The 23,255-nt window shown below is 37.1% G+C and overlaps 1 protein-coding gene across 1 annotated transcript; it reads right to left on the bottom strand.

The window, feature by feature from the left end:
- Positions 1 to 109: 109 nt before the first annotated feature.
- LOC107084177 (adenosine deaminase domain-containing protein 2-like) lies at positions 110 to 22,467 on the bottom strand. Its single transcript, XM_015373887.1, has 11 exons — positions 22,447 to 22,467; positions 17,797 to 17,915; positions 15,069 to 15,195; positions 13,551 to 13,686; positions 13,050 to 13,178; positions 10,796 to 10,946; positions 10,166 to 10,336; positions 9,772 to 9,986; positions 9,223 to 9,457; positions 1,553 to 1,685; positions 110 to 267 (listed from the first exon to the last, which is right to left on the bottom strand). Exons 1-11 carry the CDS (start codon positions 22,465 to 22,467, stop codon positions 157 to 159), a joined length of 1,548 nt encoding a protein of 515 aa, XP_015229373.1. The 3' UTR covers positions 110 to 156.
- Positions 22,468 to 23,255: the final 788 nt, after the last annotated feature.

The raw sequence follows: 23,255 nt of genomic DNA, 5'->3' as shown, positions 1-23,255 counted from the left end.
CAAAAAAAAGAAAACTCCAGCGCCATACAATAATGAAAAAAAAAAAAAAAACAGAACTGCTTTTCAGATAAACACCAACAGGAAATAATTAAGAGAACAACTCCACTCTCTAGAGGAACTTAAAAAATCTAAACATAACGTCTGAAGTGGATAATTTTAAGAACTGAAACAATCCACAAGATTTTTTGAATTCCAGGGCCCTGCTTTGTTGCTCAGGAAGCGTTGCTTGACCAGATCTTTGACTGTTTGGTACACGGTAGCCTCCACCTGTGGAAAAAGGCCCATAAAAAAAATAAGTGGTGATGCAAAAACCAGCAAAGAAGCATCATGAAATACTCAGACACATGTAGAGTTGATATATAGATGGAGGTCACCTGTATATGTTATTATTTCTCAATAAAATGAAGACCAATACAGTGAGAGAATATTAATTACTGCTGTAAAATGTATACCTATCTATATGAAATTTTTAACCCCTTTTTTTAGCAACAAGCAACTAAAAGGTTAAATGATCCTTTAAAATGTGTTCTCTTAGTACAGCTAAAACAGTTCACCTGATTATGGAAGCCATAAAATTGGTCTTCATTTGGCAAGTATAGTATGAGGAGCATTGTCTCAAAATTTCCAGAAAAGAATATTCAGAAAAATACTCAAGTGTATTCTTGTTCTGGGAAATGAGGGCTTTGCCAAAAACATTGAAGATCTTTTTACAACCCAAGTAGAATAAGTAGATCAAAGTATTTTAAGTAAGAGAAACAGACGCCTCAATGGTCCTAATTTTTATTAAAGGATACCAGGCTGATCATCAACACTGACTTCAGGATGCTTCTTGGTAGAGGAGCAAAGAAAAAGCCATATCTGAGATTAGCCAACTAAAGGAAACAATCAGAACGGAAAAGAACACAAACACTGGACAGAGATTTTTGTGAGACGAGCAAAAAAACAAAAGAAGAAAAATATTAGAGGACTACTTCAACACAGGCCTACTGTTGAACACAGTAAAGGAAAGCAGAGGGTGTGGGGATACTGGGGAAGTGGGAGAATTGTCCAGGATAAATGGAATATCGCATATGAAAAGCTATGACTTTATTTTGCAACACCACGGCTGACTGTGAGCCAAAGCATAGCTTCAAACTATCCAAGAACTGCGGGGAGAAGACGCCGTCTTCTGTTATTAAGCTGGTGTTTAATGTCACCAGATCTAGTGGGACCAGCTATACTGTATGGTAAGTAATGAGTGCTCATCAAACACGTGGAATATGCTTAAGGAACACATTTCCTTAACTTAACTCAACAAACAGGTAAACTGCAAAGGTAAAAAATTGATTAATAAAGTGCAAGTTTTCTTGAGACCCCCAAATGTTGATCAGTAGTCTGTATGAATCTATATATAGACCTACATACATTCATGGACTGTATGTATAAACACACACACCCACATGCTATCCCTGCTATCTTTACAGGGACTTTCCTCTGACCTTCATTAATTTCCCATTAATTTGTGTGGCCTAACTGGCATTTAACAGCTGGATTGACAGCTCAGATTACAAACCTTGACACTGTGGTAGGTGGGAAGCTCTGTCAGGTAGCTGTGGCCAACCAGCAGTGCAACTTTCTGGAAGTAACTGTAGAGGGCTCTCTTGCAAAGTCTGCTGGAGAAGCTTGGCCCGCTCACAAAAGGAGAACTAGGAAACAAATTACACCATAAATATATTAATATTCCCTGTCAGGTACTGAAACAGAACAATTCACTACATGTTTAAGAAGCTTGAAGTGAAAGCTGTGAGCACAGATAACCCAGAGAAAAAATGGTAGCTTTGTGTTGCCTTAAGTTTGCAGTCCTTACAGCATTGAATACAGTGTCACATTTGGGACACAGTTCTAAAAACAGATTACGTCTTAGAGAGTGAAAAAAATGCCACTACTTCTGCACATCCTGGTTTTTAAATCTTTTACAGATAAAGCCACATGTAGTGTTTCTCCAGGTGAAAGGCAGCACTAACTACGGTCAGTTGTTGCAAAAAATGCAGTGAAAACCTAGAAGGTTATTAAACAGACCAGATGGAAAACTTTCATGTTTAACAAACATCTACAGTATTTATAGAAAGTTTTTAGATAAACAGACTGATGACTCAATTTGTAACAAAATGTTTGATTTAAACATACGCATTTACCAATTAATTTTTAAATTGGTGGGAGAAATGTTTGCCATATTCCTGGCTTCTTTTTTGCATGTTTGATATTGTGAGAATATAAAGTGTTTCAGAACAGCCTGAGGCACCTATCCTCCCTGTATTTAATGTTTTGAAGCAAATGTAGGTGTGCTACGTTCAATGACGCAAAAAGCATTCGAATTCTGAAACAAATAGAAAGGAGACAAGTTAACAGAAAATTCCCTAACATATAAATTAAATTATGGTTTGGATTTGATTAAGAGTGTAGAAAATAAAAGTAAGCCTACTTGTTTCTTTGTGAATTTTTTTTTTTAAAAACATAACTACAGTTCATCACATGTGAGTTTAATTCTCTCCCCACACCAAGGCCTGTTTATTGTCATACCTGTTCTCGATTAAGAAATCAATTAAATAAAATCCATCTGACAAAGGGAAGTACACCAAAAGCTATGCATCAAACAAAGATCAAAAGAAAATCGGAACCAAACGAAAGTAAAGTAACTGAGATCAACCAGTCTGGAAAGAGTTACAAAGCCTAGAGCTTTGGGAGTCCAGTGAATCATAGTCAGAGCCATTATCCTCAAATTGATTAAACACTAAACAGCGGAAAACATTCCCATGAGCATCCAGCTGACCAAAATTATACCAACGCCACAAGTCGACTCATCCAAAAATGGTCAGGGATGGTGGATCCACTGTAGGGAAGAGACTGGACAAAAATGGCTAAGTTCAAAGAAGAAAACCATTGCTGGCGGAAAACAACATTGAGGTTGGTCTCCATATTTGCAGAACAGATTTGATGATCCTCAAGACTTCAGGGAAAATATTCTGTGGACTAAGAGGGTGCCAGTCCCTTCACATCTGCCGTAAAGGTAACACTGCATTTCAGAAAATACAGTGTTACCTTGAATCTGAGCAAACACAGAGAAAATCTACAGTATGCCATTCATATTTCCCCACTTTCCTTGATGGGTTCTTTTCTGGTCCTCCACAATTCCTTTTAAAACATCAATCTTTGTACTAAAATATTCTTTGTGTCATGATTTATGGACATTAAGATCCTGAGAGAAGCGTCATCTCTAGGTCAGACCCTGTAATTCAGTGAAAGGATGGAGTCAGAGTTAAATAAATATGCACGCCCAGGAGAAGGAGGGGGTCACTCCAGTTGTTGGAAGTTGGATGGAATTCTGCTGGGAGTTGGAGGGAAGTGGGCTGTCATTTGGCTGGTGTTTGATTGGGAAGGGCCATTTTGAATGGCTGCTACTGTAACTCTGGATGCCTAAAGAAAATCCACATTATAAATTTTGGTTCGCCAAGTCAAAGTCCTGACCTGAATCCTACTGAGAAGCTGAGGAATGACCTTAAAAAAAAAAACAATGCTTGAAAACCTTCCACTATAGCTGAAATAAACTGTTCTGAAAGACATTTAGGCAAAAAAGGCTAAATAACGACTTATCAGAAAACCATGATTGCAGTTACTGCTACTAAATGCTGCTAAATGTTATATGTTAATGGGTAAAAAAAACTATGCAGGGTTTCCCAAAGTAAAATGGCTAAGCCTGATGATAGGTGTCTCTAGAGTTGCCCTCCATGTTTATCCAAGAATATACGAGTCCTTATGTTCGGATATCAGATCCTGACTATACTTAAACATCAACTATGGATCCTGAGCTTCCATGATAACATTACAAAACTTCCTGTGTGAATTAGATGTACTCAGCAGAAGCTGTACAGGAAATGTCTCAGATTTTGGTGCTTGATGAATGAGAATAAATATTGTGAGTATGTATGTTTAATGTGTTTTGTATGCAGGCAACGTAGGAAGCATTTTGCTCGTAAAGAAACAGCTGGTGGCACAGCTTAAAGTTAGAGTCAGAGTAGAACAGCTGAGAGCAGTCTTTAAAGTCTGCTCTGATCTAGTCTAATGTATTTTGATGCTCAGCCACAAAGAGGTTCTCCTCTTTTTATTACGAGTAAAGTGGAAGCTTGTCATCAATGACAGATCTTTTCTGTGACATTATGGGATGTGTAAATTGATTAATTTTGTAGTTTTCGTAAAGAATGTCCCAGAGTCACAAAGATATTTTCATTTAAACATGCAGTGAGCTCTGTGGAGCTAGACATAAAACAACAGTGCTGCACTCTGTTTAGGCAAACGAGGCATTTTTGAATATATAGACAGTAGAAAAAAACAAAACATCATGCAAAGCTGTAAGGCCATTATTTCTGATGGTGCGCATTTTGTGCTCAAACCAACAACAGATTTCAATCAGTTATAGTCAAAAAAGATTAGCAAAACGAAACAAGGGACAGAGCAAGGTTAAAACATTTTAACTCAGAAAGCAGTGAAGGGTACCATGTTTCCACATGGACCGACTCAGTCAGGAGCAGATGGATAGATATGCCTTCTCGACCGGCTAACAGAGAATCCACATTTAATATTATGAGTGTGGTACAAGCTTCACTAAGCTGGGTCTATTTTCACGCTAAGGTGGGTTTTTCAGTTGTTTCAGTGCAAAGCAATTATGTTGTTGCCCATTGCATGCAATACACTTAAATGGGATTCGGAGATCAATGCAGATGCTGCAGCTCTCAGTCCAAATGGCACACAACCCTTATTTAAGCAAACTTAGCTGTCAGTAAATAATTGTAAACAAATTACTTCAGAAAAATTATGGGCCGGTTCATTGAGATAGCATCTGATTCCAAAACAAAATGAAATCCCCATAAATGTACCTAAGCTTTATCCAAGTTCAAAACTGAAAGACAAATATATTGCAGAAGGTATGCAGAGAATAAAAATGCAATAAAAAAGGTGCTGGGAGTGATCACTTCTGATACATTTTGAGAAAAAAAAAATCAGTGTAATCAGTTTAATACAGTGAAGAAAATACATTTGATTCAAGTTTAAAAAGCTAACAGACTGAGTTCCATTACTGGTCAATTGATTGGTACTTTAAAAAAAAGGCTGCAGCAGTATCAAATTTTATGGGTGTCCTTTCACTTCCCAATGGTGTCATTTAAAGGTGAACTGTACAACCTAATGGAGAGAAGCTGGACAGGTAGCAGAATGATGTGCAGAAATAGAGGACATGGTTGTCTTCCATCTAGCTGGTGGACATTAAGCTTAAAGGATGGCAGGAGCTACAGACCAGTTAAACAAGCGCAGCCTTCAGCCAGCAACCTCACTATATAGATTACTGGAACTCAACCTTTATGGGACGGTGCTTTTCTTAATGTAACGAGTTAAAATAGTAATAGTAAGCGTGAAAAACAGGAATAAAAAAATAATACTTGTGAAACCATCTATAGATGCCATATGCTTAACCAAGGCCAAATTAATATTCTTCTCTAGTGATAATCTTAGCTATATCTCTGTTTTATTGGCCTTTTATTTTAATGCTTTACTTAATATAATAGAACTTTACTGTAGGGCGGCAACTAACGATTTTTTTGCAAATCAATCTGTCGATTATTTTTTCGATTAATCGATTAATAATCGGACGGCAAAAGGTTTCTCAAAGAACACTTTTATAGAAATTAAACCAGGGGAAACTAAAACTTTTCCACTTCAGAAGTTCTGGATAGTGGATATAAACAGATTAAAATGTTTATATATATGTTTATATATATTTTTACAATTTTTATATAATTACTGCTCCAAGTGGGTCACTCTGTCAACTAAAGGCATGTTATAAAATCTCAAAGCTTAGGTTAACAATTAACTGGATACGAAATTAGTTAGCGATTATTTCAATAATCAATTAATCACAATTAATCTGATTGATTCTTTATTAATCTCACAAAGGAGAAATTCACTTGTGACATCGGCCCTATTATTATTGTTAAAATACACTTTATATGCCCTTACAATCAAAAGTTTAAGTTTACAAAAAGTTTTTCTAAGTAGTTGTCTGGAAACTAAGATATTGATTCTGAGGGATTTTTAATAGTTAAGCCACACAGAAGGGAAGAGAGAGTTTTAGCTAGCACACAGATCCATGCATTAGGGGTGGAAAGGTTCACAAAATCCACGGTTCGGTGCACGGTTTCGTGGTGACAGTTTTCGGTTCGGTTCGGTATATGTTGATTGTTAGGAAAATGTATTATGTCTTGTATAGTCAGGTTAAAACTGAAAGAAAAAAGCAGTCTGACATTTGATACATCATTGTGACAGTCTTAGGTTAAAAGTAGGTGAGATTCTGGCATCGTAGGTCACTCTAAATGCAAAGTGCTCCCATACAGCAGACCTATAAAGTGCTGCTGGCGCGTCTTCCAACGCCTGTTCTTCCCCACTCGCCATACCCACACAATTCTCCACAACAACAGATTTTTTTCTGCTACGCTGCTTCGCTTCTTCTTTACTACTGGTGGTTGGCTTTGGTCGCAGTACCGCCACCTTCTGCTCTGGAGTGTACACGCTTTTCCTATGAGAAAAAGGAGCAGCGCATGAACCGAACGAAACACACGCAAATCGAACCGAGACAGTCGAACTGAATGGCTCGGACGGTTTTCATAAACCGTTCCATCCCTACCATGCATGATAAGAAAGAAATAACTTTATCATGCAAAGGTTACAGTAAAGTCCTGCAGCAATGGATACAGGACAGTAAAGCTTTCAGGGTCATGAAAAAACTAAAACCATGGAGTGAAACATCCACATGATTGTGGTTAGTGTGAAAAAAAAAATGATTGCAAGATTGTTTGAAAATAATCTTTATTTTGACTTTTGTTTTTTCTTTGGATGTTTTTTTTTTATGTATGTGTGCTAAGCAAAACTGAATCTTTACACTACAAAAAATTTTCATCTAAATAAGTTTAAGTAATTTTTTTAGAATTGAGGTCGTGAGACACTTTGCCAATGGAAAAAGACAATTTACATTTAAAATGAGAGAAAAATCCTTGCATTGTCTTATTTCAAGTGCATATTAGATATTTACCTTATTTTAAGAGTAAAAATACTTATTCCATTGGCAAATTATCTTACTTACCTGCTGAAATTAAGACATTAATACACTTAACCTAAGACATTTGTTTTTACTTATTTATAGATTGTCTTTGCAGGGTTCTTTATCTGCCAGAACTCACCGATACTCGAGCCCTTCACAGCTCAGATGTTCTGTTGCACAGATCAGTAACATCTTTCTTATATTTCTATGATTAGTGTGGTGTTTAATCATTCATGTGCTATGACTTTGCATTAACAGCATGTGCAATGTTGCACAACACATACAGATATTTTAATAGATTTCTTGTAGATTAAACAAACCTCTTAAGTTTCATGTTTTGTGCTTTCACATTGTCTTTTATTCAAAGGTGTATTAAAGGTGACAAGTCATGCTTAAATTATTGTCACAGCAATTTCTAAAGCTGCAGAGAACATTAGCAGCAGTGACAGCCTAAACCAAACGGGTCTAATTGGTGTCTGTTCATAGAATACTTAATGTTTAATTGTAGGTTTGTGTTCATACACAAGCCGACACTGAATTACAGTCATATTAATTCAGATACTTCAAGTTCAAAATATTAACTTGCATTGTTGTGCATCTTCACTAAATGTTACATTCAAGTTATTGCCCCCCAAAATGTGCATAAGTTAGACCACATTTATATAAAGAATGAAAGTGAGGAATGCTACAGTAAAGGAAATGATTTTCTTCACATTTACACTACTGTTCAAAAGTTTGGGGTGACCCAAACAATTTTGTATTTTCCTGAAAATTCACCACCATACGTTGTGAAATGAATAGAAAATAGAGTCAAGACATTGACAAGGTTAGAAATTATGATTTGTATTTGAAATAAGATTTTTTTTTTTTTACATCAAATTTTGCTTTCGTCAAAGAATCCTCCATTTGCAGCAATTACAGCATTGCAGGCCTTTGGCATTCTAGCTGTTAATTTGTTGAGGTAATCTGGAGAAATTGCACCCCACGCTTCCAGAAGCAGCTCCCACAAGTTGGATTGGTTGGATGGGCACTTCTTGCGTACCATACGGTCAAGCTGCTCCCACAACAGCTCAATGGGGTTCCGATCTGGTGACTGCGCTGGCCACTCCATTACAGATAGAATACCAGCTGCCTGCTTCTGCTCTAAATAGTTCTTGCACAATTTGGAGGTGTGTTTAGGGTCATTGTCCTGTTGTAGGATGAAATTGGCTCCAATCAAGCGCTGTCCACTGGGTATGGCATGGCGTTGCAAAATGGAGTGATAACCTTCCTTATTCAGAATTTTTCCAGTCTTCCTCTGTCCAATGTCTGTGTTCTTTTGCCCATCTTAATCTTTTTCTTTTATTGGCCAGTCTCAGATATGGATTTTTCTTTGCCACTCTGCCCTGAAGCCCAGAATCCCGCAGCCGCCTCTTCACTGTAGATGTTGACACTGGTGTTTTGTGGGCACTATTTAATGAAGATGCCAGTTGGGGACCTGTGAGGCGTCTGTTTCTCGAACTAGAGACTCTAATGTAACTCTAATGTTCTTGCTCAGTTGTGCAACGTGGCCTCCCACTTCTGTTTCTACTCTGGTTAGAGCCTGTTTGTGCCGTCCTCTGAAGGGAGTAGTACACACAGTTGTAGGAAATCTTCAATTTCTTAGCAATTTCTTGCATGGAATAGCCTTCATTTCTAAGAACAAGAATAGACTGTTGAATTTCAGATGAAAGTTCTCTTTTTCTGGCCATTTTGAGTGTTTAATTGACCCCACAGATGTGATGCTCCAGAAACTCAATCTGCTCAAAGGAAGGTCAGTTTAGTGGCTTCTGTAACGAGCTAAACTAGAACACTGGAGTGATAGTAGCTGGAAATGGGCCTCTATACACCTATGTAGATATTGCACCAAAAACCAGACATTTGCAGCTAGAATAGTCATTTACCACATTAGCAATGTATAGAGTGTATTCCTTTAAAGTTAAGACTAGTTTAAAGTTATCTTCATTGAAAAGTACAGTGCTTTTCCTTCAAAAATAAGGACATTTCAATGTGACCCCAAACTTTTGAACGGTAGTGTACAGTATGTCATCTAATAGAGACAATAAAAAAGACTAACTCACCCTTCAATGATGATGCCTTTGCTGCTGTCCAGAACTTCAATGTCTTTATCTCCAAGACACCAGTTGATGCTGACAGTGTTGTGTATTTGGGATGTCTCAGCAGGGCCCACATAGTCGCCAGAGATAAAGATGATGTCTTGTTTCTTGTAGGACGGTGGAAGAACTCCTTCCCATCCATCGCCCAGTCTCTTATTGGTGATGTCAGACATTTCTTGGTTAAAGACTTTCTGACTTCCTAAAGAAAAGAAATTTAAGAAGATTGTTATAGAAAAACATTGTATTAGATGTGTGTGTTTCAGGAAAACATTTTTTATAATATTATTATAAAATAACTTCTTCAGTTATTTTTTAAAAGATTTCTTGATTTAAAAATTAAATAATCAAATAAATACAAAATATTTAGGACTTATTTCCTCTATAGCATACAACCCTATACAATTACAGTGGGAGGTGTGAAGGCAACAGGATGTGGACAGTCCTTAAAGCCTTCAGTATTCACAAACAGACAAACCTAACTTTACATATTGCAAAATTTGTAGATGATTTTACCTAGAACCACGGTGGTGATGTAAAGTGGCTGAATCAAGAGGCTCAATAATGCCCCCTGAACTCCAGTGATGGTCCAGCAACACATCTTGTCGCTGCCAGACAGACAGCACACTTTGGCACCTGCCAAGCTTGGGTTGAGGTAAGCTGCAGGCACAAGGAGCCCTGCTGCGTGATACTCCAGCTTCAAGTTATCGAAACAGTTTTTCACTGAGCACCTGAAAAGGAAATTACATCATTTTATAGTCTTTTAGACACAGTTCAAAAGAAGAAGTAACTTACTGAATAATAGGACTGCTGAATGTATCCTAAAAAGAGCCGGTTATTAAGATTTAATATTTCAAAATTCTACATGTGTGATAAAAATAAAAGACGACTGATGAACAGCCAACTTTACTTGAAGTAGAAGTTCCTAGCGGCTCCCTCAGGGAACTGATTGGTGTAGAGATGGAGGCTGATTTTGGGTTTGAGCTTTAGCTGGTGACTGTCGGCACTACTCTCAAAAATACAACTCTCCTTGGCCTTTGGATCAGCTTCAAAGAACAGCAAAATCTGTTTGTAGAGAAACCTGAACAGAAGCCAGAAAGAAATATATTTCCACAACAGTGTCTTCAATGAACCACAAGCACTTAAAAGCATCAAGATCAGCCAGTCTGAGCTTCCCTCTGAATATTACAGGAATACATTTTAAGTTTCAGGATGACAGAAAACTGGCTGACTGGATGATAAAGATGCAAGAAATAGAAAACTACGAAGATGATGGGTAGAAAAGTAAAGTAGGATAAATGAACAAATGAATTGAAGAGATAAATTATTAGAAGTATTATTAAATCTCGGATAAATCTCACAGTATATAAAATTCTGAATTGAAACAGATTGAATACTTTTCCCAACTGTGTGTTAATATCTGGTACATTAGGAGAAGGCAGTTTACAGCTTAAGGACTATAAATTCAACACTTAACGATGAGCAGCCCAAGCATCTACATAAGGTCAATTTCTTTATTCACTAAGGGGGCATCAAACACCTCAGCAAAGCCCTCCTGGCGATGATGATGGCGTGGCAGTCGTGGACCATCGTCCCACTGTAGCAGAGCAAACCACTGCAGCATGATCCGCCTGCTCCCATCGCAACAACCTTATAGTCATTAAATGGATGTCCTGCTGCATCCAAGACCTCTGCGGGGAAACAACATCATTATGAAAGGTTCAGTGCCTTGCAAAAGTATTCGCCCCCCTTGAACTTCTTTACATTTTGCCACATTTAAGGCTTCAAATATAAAGATAAAAAATTGTTATCTCTTGCACAGGCAGCACTGTGCAAGAGATAATATTGAAATGGAAGGAGTATCAGATGATCACTGCAAACCAACAAAGATCTGGCGATTCGATTCAGTATCGATTTCCTGACCCAACGATTCAATTATTTTCCATACTCAAGAATATACCACGATACGATTCGATTGTTTTTTTTATACACCTTACAGGCTAGACAATGTTTCAAATTTGAAGTAAATCATTGAAAGCTGTAATATCATTATGCTTTTTTTTTTTTGAGACACAACAGCAAATAACAGAAGTAGAAAAGTTGCACTCCACCTATTCCTATTAAAACCTCATTCACAGAAAAATAATAATAACCCTGTTATAGATTCTGAAAGGCTTTGCATCAAAAAATACTGCACAAAAATCAGTGCAATCAGTTGCTCTCTGTTCCTTAAAAATAATCCTTTCTTCCATGTACTTTTTAACCCTTATAGTTCAACTACTTTCATATTTATTAATTTTTCATATGCAGAATGAACACTGAATAATGCAATGCACGCGCAGTTGTAGTAATTTTTGTGCTTCCGAGACAGCAACAGACAGAGAGAGGGGTTATCATATGAGCACCCTCACACACAGACACAGTACGAATGTAAATTTTATTTTTTTACTGGGTGTCAACATCTCTCCGCTGCTCTGACAACTAGGGGTGTGCAAAATAATCGTCATGATGATGCATCGTGATTCTAATTTTTGTGATCTACTGCATCGATTCTTGATACCAAGAATCGATTATTAATTTCAAAAAATGAATAAATAAAATTGCATGAATGGTTGCCGAACATCAGCCAAAAACAAGTGTAATACAACTTCCAGTCCAGTAGATGTTGCTGCAAATGTGTTGACGCACGCTGCCTTGTGTCACAAGCATTTCCGGCCGCGGGATACTGTGCCGAGTCATTCAAAAACAAAACATGGAGGATAAAATATTGCAATGCATCGCAATAATTCAAGTATCGTGATGCATCGTGATAGAATCGCATCGTGGCCTGTGAATCGTGATTCGAATCGAATCGTGACTTCTTTGGCAATACCCACCCCTACTGACAACCCCCGACATTGGGGAGTTTTAGTTGTTTAGATTAGTCGACTAATTTGACTGTATGATCTGGTTGAATTTTAAAGTGCCTTGAGATTAAATCTGTTGTGAATTGGCGCTATACAAATAAACTGAATAGAATTCATCAAAAAATTTGTGGCAAGATCAGTCATTAGAAAATTAGTCATTAGTGGAAGCTGTAGTCAGCTTATCACCTTGAAAACACCATCCTTAGTGTCAAACATGGTGGTGGCAGCATAATGATTAGGGCCTGCTTTTCTGCAGCAGGGATAGGGAATATGATTATTATTGATGGGAAGACGGATGGAGCCAAAAACTGGACCATTCTGGGAGAAAACCCGGTCGAGTCTGCAAAAGACCTGAGACTGGGACGGAGTTTATCTTCAAACCAGACAGTGATCCAGAACATAAAGCATAATCTACAATAGAATGATTAACAAACATATCCAGATGTTAGAATGGCTAATGGAGAATCTGGGGCAGCTGAAAATTGCTCTTAACAAATGCTCTCCATCTAACCTCATTGAACTCGAGCTGTTTTGTAAGTAAAATGGGCAATAATTTCAGTTTCTCGATGTATAAAATTGATAGAGACAGTCCAAGCGACTTGCAACTCTAATCGCAGCACAATGTGGTGCTACAAAGTATGAACTTAAAGGAAATGAATCATTTTGCACACACAGTTTTTCCAGTTAAATGTTAAAAATGTTTTAAATGTCCAATAAATTTCTTTCAACTTCATGATTGTGTCCCACTTGTCGTTAATTCTCCACAAAGAAATATAATTTTAATTCTTTCTGTTTGAAGCCTGAAAAGTGGCAAAAAAAATGATTGAAAAAAAAAATGTAATTTTTTAAACCTTTACAGTTCGAAAGCATGGTTTACAGGAAGCTCACCTCTTATCAAGACAAATGTTGCCAGGTGGCTTTTACACTCATGAAACTGTGGCCACATCTTCAGGAGGACGTCAAACTTGTTGCTGCTTAAAGCTGCAATTTGATTCTTATCCCACTCAATTCCCCAAACTGAAAGAAATATTGATTAAAATTATAAGACATGAAAATTGTTCCACTGTTTGATTGTGCAGGTAAAAATGTGCAGCAGCTAGTACAATTTAAATAGAAAAATACTGAAAAATATAAAGACACTTATGAAAAATTATGATAAAAAAGGACAAACTACTGTATGAAACCAAAAAATCATCAAGTGGGGTCAGATTTAAGGTTTGGTGGCAGTGCTGCAGCTGAAAGGAAAGGGTTTATTCACTGCTCTTTACGACAAAGAGACCAAGGGCAGCAGAACTCCAGAGAAGCAGCATCTTTCTGCTGAATAACCCTCAACAGGTCAGACCGACACCTCTGGTTGGTTAGTTCGCTTCTACACAGACAGCACTGCACCTTCAGTCTCCATCCTTTCATCTGTATCTTTGATGCTCTTCATTTGGTCCACTTCAAACTCTTCATCTGAGGATACTTTTCCACTGTGTGACAAACCACGGGGTGGATGGACAGCTGCTTCATCAAAGTCTTTATCCTGTAACAAAAGTCCATATAAAATTTCATAACCAAATTTCATAATTATGTGCATCAACCTGTATTGAACCTCTCTCTCTAGTATAGATTATTCTTGAAGCACATGTGTAAGAAAAAGCATATGTATTGTAAAATTTAAAAGCTGAAAATGAAGGTGAATTAGGATACATTTCAAGCCTCTAGATGAGGGGTAAGAAAATTTTTCCATTTTAAAATCTAAAGTGTTTTTTTAAGTAGACAACAACAATCGTTCAGTTTGGTATATAGACAATTTCCTAATTCACATATTTTATAAAACATCCGAACTGACCGGTTGTTGTTTTTTTTGTAGCTTTAATGAGAGCAGTGGGATTTAGGCTGCCCTGGAAGGCTTTTAAACCTGTGGTTGAATGGAGACAAAGCCATTCTCAAGCACATCTCAAGATGCTCATTCATGATCCTGGATTGATATTTATTTTTTATTATGTTCATGGTGGAGAATCCTGCTTCACAGCTGTAGGTTGAGCCAAACATACTCAAAATATGCAGGGTCATCTTTGAGCACATCATTTTACTTTTCTTTCACCAGTTCACTGCGGTTTTTCCAGCAGTCCACACTTTCTCTGCTCTCTTTTTCCTCATCATCTTCTCCTTCTTTCCCATCGCCCAGCTTGCCACAGGTTTGACTGCTGTGTCTAAAAGTGACTCGCCGCAGTGAACCAGACGGACAGCTCACTGGCTAATTTGTATCACATGCATCTTGGTCCCGTTCGCTCTGGATGGCTTTACAATTATTACCAGGAGAAGAGGCGCAAGTGAAGTTAGACACTGTCGTCGGACAAAATGCGGTAATTTATAGATGTTTTAAATCAGATTGAATCCGGATTAGCCAACAGGTGGGTCCGGATCCGGACCGCGGTCCGCTATTCCGTGCTCTATATGATATTCAGAAGAGACTAATATCATTAGCATTACTTAAACTTACTGCTAAAGGTGAAACTCGATTGTTAAAGCTGTTGTTTTTCTCTCATTCCACAGACAGTATTGTCCCAAAGACCAAAAAAAACCTCTACAAATTAATCCTATAGTCATCAAGCATTTGATAAGTTTTCATAAACTTTTCAAAGTTTCAAGCGTACCTGTTTGCAAACAGGGCAGCATGCTTCTTCCTGCAAATTAATTTGTCCATAGGGAAATTGGTTATTCCACCAATAACAGCGCTGCCTCACAGTGAAATATGATCAAGAGGATGCAACTCTCGAGATTCACGAGATGTGAGCTTCGCTCGAGATTAAGCAAAACTAGAAGGGGAATTCAAGATGGTGGCCTGGTGATGACCAGATCAGCAAATTTCGAACATTTGAGCAAAGTTAAAGGGGGGGGGGGGTTTATGAATGATTTTACCTCCTCATCAGAATCAAATACGTCTTTTCCAATAGGGATGGATGATGTCCTCTTTGATCCGTCACCAACTCCACAGAGTAAAGCTTCCTGTGTGTGGTCAGAGTCTGCAGCAGCAAGTGCACCATCTCTAAAGCCCAACAAGAAGTGAAAACAAATGTTTAATATTTTCTCTAATGAAAGAGAAAAACAAGAATAAATCTTCCACAATATCACACAAGAACTAAATAATCCACAAACACAGATTGTTTCTTCAATGCTCCTTCAATCAGCTGCAGTAGAGAATGGAAATGCACTTTGGTTAGGTTTCTTCCCCAATGAAAAAAAAAAAGAAGAGACATAGGAAATAGTAAAAACAGTAAAAACAGACAATTTATGGAAGTTATGCGTTTGACTAATCTTTTGGCTAAACCAATCATTCTAATTTGGCAGTGTTTTTACCCAATCTATATTTGTAAAAGGGCAAACCAATACAAATTAGTCACATTGGCTTGTTAAGTATTATAGCAACTTTCAAAAGTCTAAAGTGGGTCTCAAACCAACAACCTCAGGATATTAATAAATTCCATTCGAATTTATGGGATGTGTCCACGGAGGGCCAGATTCAAACTCTTCATCTGAGGATACTCGATTACGATTACATGAAAAGTGTGCCACTGAGGTCTGGTCGGATTACAAGACTACTCATTATGTGGCCTACAAATGTGTCCTTCTTTTTGTCCGATCTGGTCCAATGTATCCTCTCTATCCTTTGGTATCCCTGGATTCATTGCAAGACTAAGCAAGCCGGCTGCTCCTTGATCAGAGGAAATGGTACTTGGCGCCAAACAGTGATGAATATTGGACGTTCAGTTTAATATAATACAAGTATGTGAATAGTTCGGTCTAAAATAAATTAAAATTGTTGTTTTACTGGTTATTGAGTCAGATATGTGGCGGGTAATGTTTGATTTATCTAAAGGTTTTTATCTGTTACTGTGTAAATGGGTTTGGCTGTAATTTAAGGACAGATTCTAATATATCTGCAGACTATAAATGTGATAGGATTTTTATTTTTTAATTGCTATTTTTCCCAATTTGCTTAACTAAGTGTTTTTTCTTTGTTGAATATAAGACATTTTGCATATATATTTTTTACTGCTTAGATTTACTTATCTTTCTACCCGTTTTATAGAACAGAATAGCAAATCCCTTTATTGTCCCACAATGGGGAAATTCTGGTATTTAAGGCAGCAAAAGGAATAATGAAAAAAATGGTTACACAAATGCGGACTTTAGAAAAATGTTTAAGAATCACAATAGTGAAGAGTTAAAAGATAAACAATAAAATCATGTACTGTAAAGTGTTTTAACAATATAAAACTGTGCACCTGGGCAATAAATAACCATTACAAAGCTATGGACATTTTTACAGTAATGGATATTTGAAAATAGCATCAACATCAGAGATGTGCAGAATGACAGCAGCATGTTAATTTAACTGACTAAGGTTTATATCATTACATTTGCTTTTATTTGTTCCTGCACCCAGTGGTTTTCACCTTTATTCCACTCTGGAATCTCACTCTAAAGAAAAAGTTTTGAAAAGTTCAGTATTCATTCTTTTCCTGCTTTCTGGGTCAACTGGCACGGTTGCTAAGCGACAAAGCTTATGGCAGAGAAAGCCCTGGAAGGATAGACCTGTTTGAATTCACAGCCAAAACTCTTCCTGTCTCTTTATTTTCAAGGACTTTGAAGGATCCAGTCTAGGTAGACTGGCTCCTTGGAAGACGCATACATCCGAACACAGCCCAAGTCTTACAGCTGACGCCACTAGCAATGATAAATGCACCCTAGAAAGCAATACTAGTTCATACTCATGTTACAACTGGAACCAGTAGGTTGCGCAGATTTTGATAATTATAGTTTCATCTAACCAAAATTGTTTTAACCAAATAGACTCCACTAGCCTCATCTCAACTCATAACACCACTACTTAAATGGAAGAAGGTCGAGACAACCAGAACTCTTCCTAGACCTGGCCATTCAGAGAAACTGAGCAATCGTGGGAGAAGAGCCTTGGTGATAGAGGTAAAGAAGAACCCAAAGATCACTGTGACTGAGCTCCAGAGATGCAGTACGGAGATGGAAGTAAGTTCCACAAAGTCAACTATCACCAGTCGGGGCTTTAGCCTCTCCTCACTGTAAGACATATGAAAACCCGCACAGAGTTTTCCAAAAAACACATGAAGGACTCCCAGACTAATCACAGCTAAAATAACAAAGGAGTGGCTTGGGAACAACTCTGTGACTATTCTTGACTGGCCTAGCCAGAACCCTGACCTAAACCCAATTGAGCATTTCTGGAGAGACCTGAAAATAACTGTCCACCAATGCTTACTATCCAACCTGACAGAACTGCAGAGGATCTGCAAGGAAGAATGGCAATGGATCCCCAAATCCAGGTGGGAAAACTTTCTACATCATTCCAAAGAAGAGTCATGGCTGTACTAGCTGAAATGTTTTTCTTTATTAATAAATTTGCAAAAATGTCTACATTTCGTGGGTTATTTTCTGTCAAGATGAGGTACTGAATGTATATTAATGAGAAATAAAATTAACTTTATTGATTTTAGCAAATGGCCGCAATTAAACGTAAGAAAAATGTAAAGGGGTCTGAATCCTTTCCTTACCCACAGTAAAAATCTTTACCAGAGGAAATGCTGAAAACAACATATTCTTAATTGTTTACCTCAGTCCAATCATGCTCTCATAATACGCTGCCTTCCCTGACAGGTCGACTTCCGGATGATGATGCAAATCTGGGTTAAGGTCAGTTTTCAGAGACCTGAAGGTCATGGCTCCCTGAACCTGCAGAACAAGGAATAACTGTTCAGGTTGCACTTTTAAAAGCCTGAAATCAAACACACACAAAAGTGGAGAAATTTAAAGACTTATCATCTATCATCAGTGCTGAAAAACTTCATTTATTTACATTTTGAAATTATTATTGTAGAGAAAACTATTATTGTCCGTTTTGAAATATCTTCATAAAAAGATCATTATTTTGCATTTTATTTTTACTTATTGTGTTGGTTTCTGTGAGGGTCAACCTAGTTTCAATGATGCAGTTGTGAATGTCTACAAGGAAGGGTTAATAACAATTTATCTGCTATAGGAAGCTGGATTTTCAAAAATCCTTGTCCACAAAAAAACAACAACAAAAAAAACCAAACAGCCTGATACTTGCTGGTTTTAGTAATTTACTTACAAATTACTGTCTATTGAACCTTTCAAACAGCATTTATTTCACCAAACGCTTTTAACATAATTTATCAAAATTAACTTGTACAATTTTACTGTTATTTCATAAATTAAACAGTGATACTTGCTGGTTTTATTTAATCATAAATTAGAATATAAGCAGAAATTTCTCCAGTGTAAGATCAATAAAGTTATCTTATTATTATTCAAATATTATTATATATATTTAAAAATGACTTATTTCATAAAATATATTAGCCGGAAATTAGCCAGGTTTGGGGCCAAATATTTTTTCAATGTTCTGTTAGAACATCAGATGTGTTTTAAAGTAAAATGTATGACTATTCATCACAGAAGTTTAATAATTCTGAGCAATTTAAAACGTAAAGTTTAGCTGCCCTAACTAAAATAATCTGTTTTGACCTTTGAACCCATTCAAAATGTTGACATGTGTCTACACCTACAAAAACAGGTACAAGCACATTTAGAAGCACTTCAGTGACAGCCCACATAGCACAAGTGCATAAAAATTTTAATATTGTTTAAAAATTCAATATTCTTCAAAGAATAATTCACAGAGATAAAAAAAATATTTTACTTCTTGTAATTGTGAATAAAATACCTTCTAGTTTAAGAAAACCTTAAATTCAGTATCTCTGAAAATAAGGATTCAAATAGACCAATCAAAGGGTTTTAATAGGTGCCAGTGACTTGAATTTAAGATTTTTGGTAAACAGCATATAAGGAACAGACATAAACATAGATCAGAAAAAAATAACAGCACACATGGAAGCAGCATAAGATATGATTTTTTTTTACTGTTTTTTTGAAGGACAATGAGCTGGATGACTGAGAATCTTCACCAACACAGGCAAGATAGGAAAGCACAATGTAGATAAAAAAGAGGAAAACATGTTTTTAAAATGTATTTTCCCATAAAGCCTGAAAAAAACAATTTCCCAAACTAGTTCAAAGAGTTTGAACTAGTTTTATCCTAGCTCAACTGAATGAAACTAGCTCATTTAAATTAAAATTGTATCCTAAAATTACCAATCCTGTGACAGTTAACTTAAACAAAACGGGAGAGATGTTCATAAAAAACCACAGGAAATAAAATTTTTGTTAACTGTAGCCTTTCCAGTATGGCACCTTGCTAGCTTGTGTTTATGATTAACTGGACCTAAGGCATGTGTCCTGCTAGCTTAAATAAACTTCGGTTAGCTAACAAAAACAAGCTGCGTTTAACACGAGGATAAACCTATTAAGATGTCAAATATTCATGAATTTAACCGCTTCAAATATGATGGCAAAACTCTTTTTCAAGAGTTCAAGGTTTTCAACTTTTTATTGGTTGATGCTAAGCAAACTAGCTATCTCTTCCAAGACACACAGCTTATCCCTTAAAATAAAAATAAAAAAATTCACGGCTCCATAAAGTTAAAAGGAAAGCAGTTTTTCCACATACTTACACCTTTGGGTAATTAGTGTAAATGTTACCTGACGATATTACTTGTTCCTCGGTTCCTATAGAAACAGAAATGAAGTCATCTGCAGCGCGTGACCAGCAGAGTTGTAGTTGAAGTTTAAAATGGCGGCCTACGCAGACANCTACCAGCAGTGTTTAGTGAAAACTGCAAACCAACTGAGAGTGTGTCTGGCAAACACCTGAAACTGAATGAGTGTGTTTATGGTCACAAGGTTTCTCCGTAAGAATGTTTAATAGAGGGTGTGGGAGCCCACAGACTCACCCGCCCAAGATATGAGGATGACACAAGGAAGACAGGTCGCCCATTAACCCCATCTCACACCATCCCCCACCCCAACCTCCCACCACACAAAGCACAAAGCCCCGGGATGCTCAGCAACTAAGGGGGCCACACAGCCAGCCAACCAGAGAGGGGTCCCATGGTAGGAGCACCATGTTGTTAGGATGTATTAGACGAGAGACAGAAAAGCATGGTGAGATTTGGTTGATATTTCATCAAATATTCAGTTCCCTTTTGAGAATTGCTCATATAGTTATTTCGTATCCTATTATTTCATAATTGTCTATGGAACAATAAAATGTACCTATTGAACAGTAAACGTCTTGCATGGACCAGTAAACATCTGGTCCATGCAAAGCACCTCATGAATGTAAATGTAGCAACTGCAGCCAAAAGAAGGGAAATCATATGATTATACATCCAGGCAGCTTTGCGTGTTTCACTGACTGTGATGTCACAGCCTCATAGATAAATTCACAAGATAATTTTATTACAACAATTGGGTTAAGGCAGTGAGTCAAATAATTGTTGATTATGTTTAACACAAATTCACGCTTAGAAGAGCCGACAGGAAACAAAGAGGGGTTAACAGGTGGAATTAACTAAACCAGTAAAAAAAAAAGAAAAAAGATACTGTGGCGAAGCAGCACACCTCTATAAGGTTAAATATGGACTAGAATGTGTTTGGGGTTACAGCTTAATTTCTGTAGATGATTTCTGTCTGAATCTTTAATAAACAGGATGAAGTCTCGTTAATTTTGGGGCCATATTCAACATCTAAATTAATATTATTAGATAGATAGATAGATAGATAGATAGATAGATAGATAGATAGATAGATAGATAGATAGATAGATAGATAGATAGATAGATAGATGCCTTGGCATTTGTGAAACAGATTAAGCTTGGATGCACTGGCTGTGCAAAGTTACTAGATATTGGCATAGCAGGAATTCGCTGTCATATACGCCTAGGGAGAAGCAAAATGGATGGATGGTTACACATGGTTTGCAATGGAGAGGTTGACCATATTGCCAGAGTCTCACCTAAAACACCTTGGCTTATGGTAGAAATATGAACATTCAATTCATGGGCGAAAGCTTTGCTGTGCATTTCTACAATCAGCACGCCTGTTGCACACTCCCTCAAAGTTACATTTGCCTTTGGCTAAGGCAACCCCTAAAATAATAATGGTCTCTAATCAGCATTGTGATGTGCCACACCCAGTGGTGGTTCCGGACCAATTTAACCAGAGAAAAAGAATTCAATGAAAAAAAAAATCATTTATATCAAGAGATCTAAAAAAAACTCATAGTTCTGGAGACTTACTTAACAGATGAAGTTTTTGATCCTGTCTTCATACGGCTAAAGCTAAAGGTGCAACGCCCACATTTTCAAATCACCTTTACAGTAAACATGTCATAAAAAAAAAATACCTTTGTCCAAAGTAGCAATCAGTTATAGTTTCTGTGCAAACACATACATGTATAATCAAACAAATCTGATATGGTATTATGTTTTCAGTTGAGGGGTCATAACAGGGGCCAGTACAAGTTTTTAGAGGCACTAAACCCATAGCTACACATATAAGGTGGATATTTTTACTTGGAAAAGGAGAAGTGCTCTTTAGCAACTAATTAAATGAACACAGACTGTGAAAAATACTTTAGATACATTTTCTTTTTGTGTTTTATGAGATTTTTGCACAAATTAATCATTTACCATGATTAATTATGGTAAAAACAGCAGCACTTAAGTTTCTTCTGCTGCAGGTCAGGAAACGACTGGTATAGAAATTACTGTGGTTATGTTATGTTTACTATCTTGTTTCTTTTTCTGCAAACATGTTCATACATCTGGTTGAACGTATTGTCAAAGCATTGATAAAATACTGTATATGTTGCTTAAAAACGTGTTTTCTTCATGTATTCCAATTATGCTACAGGCTAACAAAATGGAAGCCTTTACAGTGAGAAAATGCCATAAAACCAAAGCTTTCTTTACAGGCTAACCAGTCGGGAACGCCTCAATAGATGGAATTCAGATGGGATTTTTAAACAATAAGATCTGACCCGTCATGTTTTATGTATACACAAAAAATAAGCAAATATGTAGTAGATGGTTTGGTATTTTCTATGAATTTTAAATCTGTAAATCAGCACACACACAACAGTTGCCTGCTCATTCATACTTTAAGAACAATCACGCTACATCTCCCATGATACAATTATTATACTGGAGTTAAAATTAGACTTCTCTGTTTTTCTCTCTCTTGCTCAAACATATTTCACTCAAGTGTGCATTTGCTGTAGAGAACCATCTTCCCAATCGCCCTGAAATGCAACGCTGAGCACTGTTTGCCTTCCTCTCACCTCGGGAGAAAGCCTTCGCATGTGTTCCCAACCAAATGAGGGTTTGTTCTGGGGGACTGTGTGCTGAAGCTTTCAATGTGACTGTGTTTCACACGAGACTGTAGTAGCGCAAAGTCAAAACCCATCTCAGGAGATCCCGCTGATTTGTGGCGGTAACAGCCCCATGTGTCATCTTACTTTAAATACCAAATATTCCCTCCCTGATTCTGCTCTTTTGTCTCCTCCTTGCTTTCCCTCTTTCTCTGCCTCCATTTCGCTCCTTTTTGTGTCTTTCACACCCACACTCTCACTCGTAGGCTGAAATTTCCCTACTTATTTAATATAAAAAAGAAGTACACATTCAAAAGCACTGCTCTTAATTTATTCTTTTTTTTCTTGCTCAGGGACACTGTTTGCTGAATACATTGTCACAGTTTTAGCGTTGGACTATGGACAAGGAAAACTGTGAAACATTTCGCCTGCTTGATATTTGTTCTTAGCATATGTCTTTGCATGGCTGCGATTGTGCTAAAACACTTGTACGTATGTATGTGTGTGAGTGAGAGTGCTGTTGATGAACGTTGCAGTTGATGGCTGGTTGTCAGGGATAATGATATTCAGCCAATTAACACTTGAATTGGAAGCTTGAATTTAAAACAATATCATTCTCTGTTCACTGGATGGTGGAATTACTGGCATTCATTTACTTTCACTACATGGCATGCAGCCTTGTTCTGCTGGTTTTGCTGTTTTGTTACTATAAAATGTTGCACATCATCAAGAAATTGTAGTATCAGACAAAAAGCACCACCGACAACACTCAAAGCTTT

This window comes from Cyprinodon variegatus, unplaced genomic scaffold (assembly GCF_000732505.1).
Source record: "Cyprinodon variegatus isolate N-32 unplaced genomic scaffold, C_variegatus-1.0 Scaffold94, whole genome shotgun sequence".
NCBI classification, from domain to species: Eukaryota; Metazoa; Chordata; class Actinopteri; order Cyprinodontiformes; family Cyprinodontidae; genus Cyprinodon; species Cyprinodon variegatus.
Note: the sequence above shows the minus strand (reverse complement) of the source record. Positions and strands in the feature narration are given on the sequence as shown.

What these genes read in the sequence shown, in the direction of transcription:
- LOC107084177 (XM_015373887.1), bottom strand. Translation starts at nt 22,467, where the DNA reads ATGCGAAGGCTTTCTCCCGAG. An exon ending in AACATTTGTCTTGATAAGAG is followed by an intron (nt 10,947 to 13,049) that starts GTGAGCTTCCTG and finishes GTTTCCCCGCAG; the next exon opens with AGGTCTTGGATGCAGCAGGA. An exon ending in GCCAGGAGGGCTTTGCTGAG is followed by an intron (nt 10,337 to 10,795) that starts GTGTTTGATGCC and finishes GCTTCTGTTCAG; the next exon opens with GTTTCTCTACAAACAGATTT.